Source organism: Cryptosporidium hominis, assembly GCF_000006425.1.
Source record: "Cryptosporidium hominis TU502 chromosome 4 CHRO014190, whole genome shotgun sequence".
Lineage (NCBI taxonomy): Eukaryota > Apicomplexa > Conoidasida > Eucoccidiorida > Cryptosporidiidae > Cryptosporidium > Cryptosporidium hominis.
The window spans coordinates 1-4894 of record NW_666985.1 but is presented as its reverse complement, the minus strand read 5'-3'; the positions used below and the strand labels follow the sequence as shown (position 1 = coordinate 4894).

The window sequence follows — 4894 nt, the reverse complement described above, 5'->3', positions numbered from 1 at the left end:
GTATTCTTAGTGGAACACAATTTAATGAATGAGGAGGAATTATTTTTAGTTTTAAAGAAATTGAACTATTTACCTTTTGAAGATCAGATAAAATTAAATATGGAGTTTGAAGTAATGAAGAACTTACTAATGTTAGTTTTAAGTTATATTTTGGAAAGAAGTATTAATAAAATTATCTTAAAAGTTGAAGAAATTGTTAAAATTTTGTGTTGTGTGTTATTTACAAATAACTACAGTTCTAATAAAGGAAGTATCTTTGATATGGCTTTTAAAGTTTTATTTGAGATTTTTTCTATAGATAAAGATTTGGAGAATTTACAAAGCTCATATTTTACTGAAGAATTATGTGGGATTTCATTAGAATGGAGTGAATTAAAATCATTAATGAAATCAAAAGATTCAGTTAATTACGAATTATTTGATAACGAAGAAATACAAAAAAAAAGAGTTGTGTTAATTAAGTATGATTTATACATATTGAGTATACTAAAGAGTTTAAATAATGAGAATAATTCAATAAAAAATATATCTTTGAATGAGTTAGACTTGGAAAACTTGTCAAAACTTATTAGTGAAGAACAAGGATTTGAGGACTTTTCAAAACGAAATTCAATTTCGTTCAATTTTATATTAAATACCAATAATAGTAATTCCAATTTAGTTTGGCTTTATAATAAATTAACAAATTTGGCTAGTCAGAATATAAGCCAATGTTTAAATTTAAAAGCCAAGAAATTGGTACAATTAATTAAAAAACAATATTTGAATAAGAAGGACGGATAATTAAGTTTAAGCTTGAGCAAAGAATTTTCCTGGCAATATCATCTGGACTAAGGGGTATCACCTTTACGGGTTAACTCATTATTTAACTTTTGAATTAAATATCAATTGATATAATAAAAAACTCTTGGTTTTTTTGTTTGCTTTGAAGATAATTCAAATATAAAAAGAATTTCTAACTTATATATAAATGATTATTTCTACATATAGCCATTCCATCATCTCTTCCATCTTTTGTTAAAAACTCAATAACTGTTTCTTCTTGTACGTAATTAAGACAATTTCTTATAATTGACTCTTTAATATTAGCATTCTCATACTTAAACTCTTCAGAAAGATTTTCAAATTGTACGGGACTTTTAAAAACTACTTGTCTTGATGTTTTTAGAACTTGAGATTTTAATGAGTTTGATTGTACAGGACACATTTTTCCTAAATGTGACTGAATATCTGGAATCAAGATTGAAACAATCTTCCATTGCATATTTGTATCTGCAGTAATTGAATTAAACTCAGTAACAATCTTCCAGTCATCATAATAACCTTTTAATCTTCCTACTAAATATATTAACATAAACACGTCATTCAGGCCGCCACAATTATTTTGCATGCAGTGATTTGAAATAGCATATGGACAAGCAATCATGAGTTTAAATTGAAGCGGGATAAGATTGTTTTTTTTGTTGTTATAAAAGTGTTTTAGGTAGTTATTTTTAAACCATGTACTAATCTTACCACTAAATCCAGAAAGGATGTTTTTATTAAAGTTAATTTCAACATTTCCATTATGTAAGACTTTGGCGGTACAGTCATATTCGGATTCAACATTATATTTCTGGCTGAAAATAATAAGCCCGGAAGCACCAGATGGTCTTTTTTTAGAAATACTAAGTCCCGTTTCTTTATTAAATTTATTAGTAGTAAGATCTTGATTAATTAGTTGGAAAAGATTTCTTTCATTTTCATTGACAAATTTCTCAACTGATTCTTTTGAAAGATAGTTAAATTTAAGTTCAGTAGGATCTTTATTAACATTAGAAAAGTTTTCTATATGTTTTGATTTTTGAGGTTTTCTTTTTTCTTGAAACTTTTGTTTTTCTTCTTGAATTTGAAATGGTTTGAAGCCAATTTTATTTGGAACAAAATTTTGGTCAAAAATGTGTTTAGAACGTTTACCATAATTGTCATAGTTGGATTTAAAATTTATTGATGAAAGATTATTATTACTACTATGTTTTTCAAATAGATGACTTGTTTCACTATTATAAATATTCAAAAGTATTCTTGTAATGCGTTTATATTGGAGATATAATGAAATAATATCATTTGGAGTAGAGTCTAGATGGATTCCATATCCATGTAAAATTTTAACAACTCCAGAACAAGAAGATATTGAAGTTCGCACCTCTCTAAGAATATCGCTTGGAATTCGGTTTACATAAATATCAATTCTATTAAGTTTGATTAATTCATCATTTTCATCAGAAAGTTGTTTTTGATATTTTTTTTTAAATTGACTATTATAGCTATAATCTTCATTTCCACCAAAAAGCTTTCCAGTATTTGGAAAGTAAACAATATATTGAATATAAAAGCTTAACTTTAAAAGTATACTCAAAAGTAAATTGTTATATAGTTGCAGTTCATTATAAATGTTTCTACGATACTGTTTGAGATCTTTGTGGTTAATTTCCTTATACTTTCTAAGCACTCTTCTATTTTGTCTGTAAGTTTTAGAATCAATTTCAATGGTTTTCAATAAATTAAGGAAGTTAATCCAATCATTAGTAAATCTTCTACTAAGCCTAGTTTTTTGACCAGAATTTGAATGATTTTCCTTACTTTCTGGAATATAATGACCTGAAATTCGACTATCAACTTTCCTTAAAACTTTTACAAATTTTGGATAATTTTCAAACCATTTAACTGAAAGTCTACAAATTGAATCAATATCAGATACAAAACCTTGCAATAAATCTAAGCCTGACATTTCCAACGTTTTATTATTAATAGAAACTATACTCTCCAAAAAACTATATTCTGGTGGTAAATTTTCATTAGTAAATAAATCTAAACTCATATCTTTAGACAAAAGAGATAATACTTTAGATCTTTCCAAATATGATGGTTTTGGAAGATCATCCAATCTTTTAACATTTTCAGGAAAGTAAGTTCTTTCATTAATTTCTTTTTCTACAATTATATCGACAATTTCTTTCAAAGGCTTTTCTACTTTAGTTACTGGTTTAACTGATTCATTCTTAATAATATTCTTAGTCTTAACTTCTTTAGGTTTCTCAATATTCTTACTTATAACTGGCTTCTGCTCCAAAGCAAAGCTATCTAGCATACTCGAAATCGATTTTAATTTACCATTTGGAGCATTACCAAGTATCAAATCATTATTCCAAATAGAATCCAACTCTGATGTATCTATTTTATTTACAGATGATTCTACTGCAGCAAAAAAACATAAAAAACACGAAAAAACCAATATCTGTGTACACCTGCTTGTAAAACACGTCATTATTACGTGTAATAATATTAATTAAATTATGAAAAATCTTGATATGAAATGATTAATATATTTGGTCTATATCCATCAATTTCTCAATTCTTGTATCCCTGAGGAAATAAAGCTAATTTAATCCTCCTTTTCTCTTTTTTATTAAAAGTTTATTTGCTATTATCACGGCTAATTTATTTTTAATTTTAATTTTTTTTTTCTTCTATTAATAATAGTCTTTTTCGACTATTCATAATATTTAGCTGCATTTTGGCGCCAACACGTAAGGGGCACTTGGTTACTATTTTGGCAGGGAAATAAAGAGGGGTGGCAAAGGGGAAAAAAAGGATTAATTTGGAAAGAATAACTTTTTTTCTTAAATTAAATAAAGAAAAAATTATATTTTAAGACAATCATTCAATTCATTCAATTAAATTTTCAAGTTCTTCTTTTTTAATTAATTTTTTTTTCTTTTTAACTGGGATATTTGACTGTTTTTTTGTTCATAATGGGAGGAGCTATTAGTGAACAAAACAGGAATGCTAACTTGGATCAAGATAAGATAATGGATTTAAAAGAAATTAAAAATCTGTCTTATAAGGAGCTTTATAACCAGTTTGAAAAATATAAAGCACTAAATTATGTTGAACTTGTAATATTATTAGGAACAACACTCATTTTAGATTATAACAGAAAATTAGGAGAAAGAAAATGGGATGTAATGGAAAGTATTGCATTAGCAACATTTCATTTCAGAGTTAAATATGAAAATGATGGACATAAAAATAAGATTTCAAAATGGCAAAAATACTGTATGGATGAACTGAATAAAAAACATGGTAGTACATTTAGATATAAAAAACTTGTTGGTATGCTTTTAGAAAGCAGAGGAGAAATTGAAAAAGCTTTAGATATATATAAACAACTTTTAAAATTTGATCCTGAAGATCTTGAAATTAGAAGAAGAGTCATTTCAGTACTTTTTGATAATAATGTATCATTAATAGATGAACATCTGAGAGAATGTATTATGGATATTAATGCTTGGAAAATGAAAGCTTATTATCTTCTTACTTATACGCTTGAATATGAATCTGCTCTCTTTTGTATGGAAGAAATTCTACTTCATGAACCTCAAAATATTGATACTATTAATATTATAGCTGACTTACATTTAGCTCTTGGAAATTATTCTAGATCTAGACAGTACTTTTGTTTGGCTTTAAATATTCAAAAGTCCAATTTAAGAGCTCTTTGGGGAATTCTACAATGTAATCTTTTAAAAAATGATGCTTACAATCAAAATCATAACAACAAATCTAAAGTTGATAATTCAATTATTTCTAATAATGATCACAAACTAACTCAACTTGCTGTTAAACAAATAATTAACATTTATTCAGAAAATGATTCAAATTCTAATATTAATAAAAAAGATATTGATTACGATATCAATTACAATAACGATACCGATAACAATAACCATAAAGGTAACCATAATTTTAATCAAAATAAAATTGAAATTACAACATCAATGATAGTTAGTGAGCTTTTGGATTATTATACAAGTAGAATAAAGGGTTTATAGAAGGAAATTTATTGTTTTTC

General features: G+C 25.9%; 3 protein-coding genes across 3 annotated transcripts; 2 read left to right on the top strand and 1 right to left on the bottom strand.

The window, feature by feature from the left end:
- Nucleotides 1–24: 24 nt before the first annotated feature.
- Chro.40481 (hypothetical protein) lies at nucleotides 25–783 on the top strand. The annotated part of the gene is made up of 1 exon (XM_660429.1): nucleotides 25–783. One exon carries the CDS (start codon nucleotides 25–27, stop codon nucleotides 781–783), a length of 759 nt encoding a protein of 252 aa, XP_665521.1.
- A 172-nt stretch (nucleotides 784–955) lies between these two features.
- Nucleotides 956–3307, bottom strand: Chro.40480 (hypothetical protein). The annotated part of the gene is made up of 1 exon (XM_660428.1): nucleotides 956–3307. The coding sequence occupies one exon, from the start codon at nucleotides 3305–3307 to the stop codon at nucleotides 956–958; it is 2352 nt and encodes a 783-aa protein (XP_665520.1).
- A 487-nt stretch (nucleotides 3308–3794) lies between these two features.
- On the top strand, nucleotides 3795–4874 carry Chro.40479 (hypothetical protein). Its single annotated transcript, XM_660427.1, has 1 exon — nucleotides 3795–4874. One exon carries the CDS (start codon nucleotides 3795–3797, stop codon nucleotides 4872–4874), a length of 1080 nt encoding a protein of 359 aa, XP_665519.1.
- The last annotated feature ends 20 nt before the right edge of the window (nucleotides 4875–4894 follow it).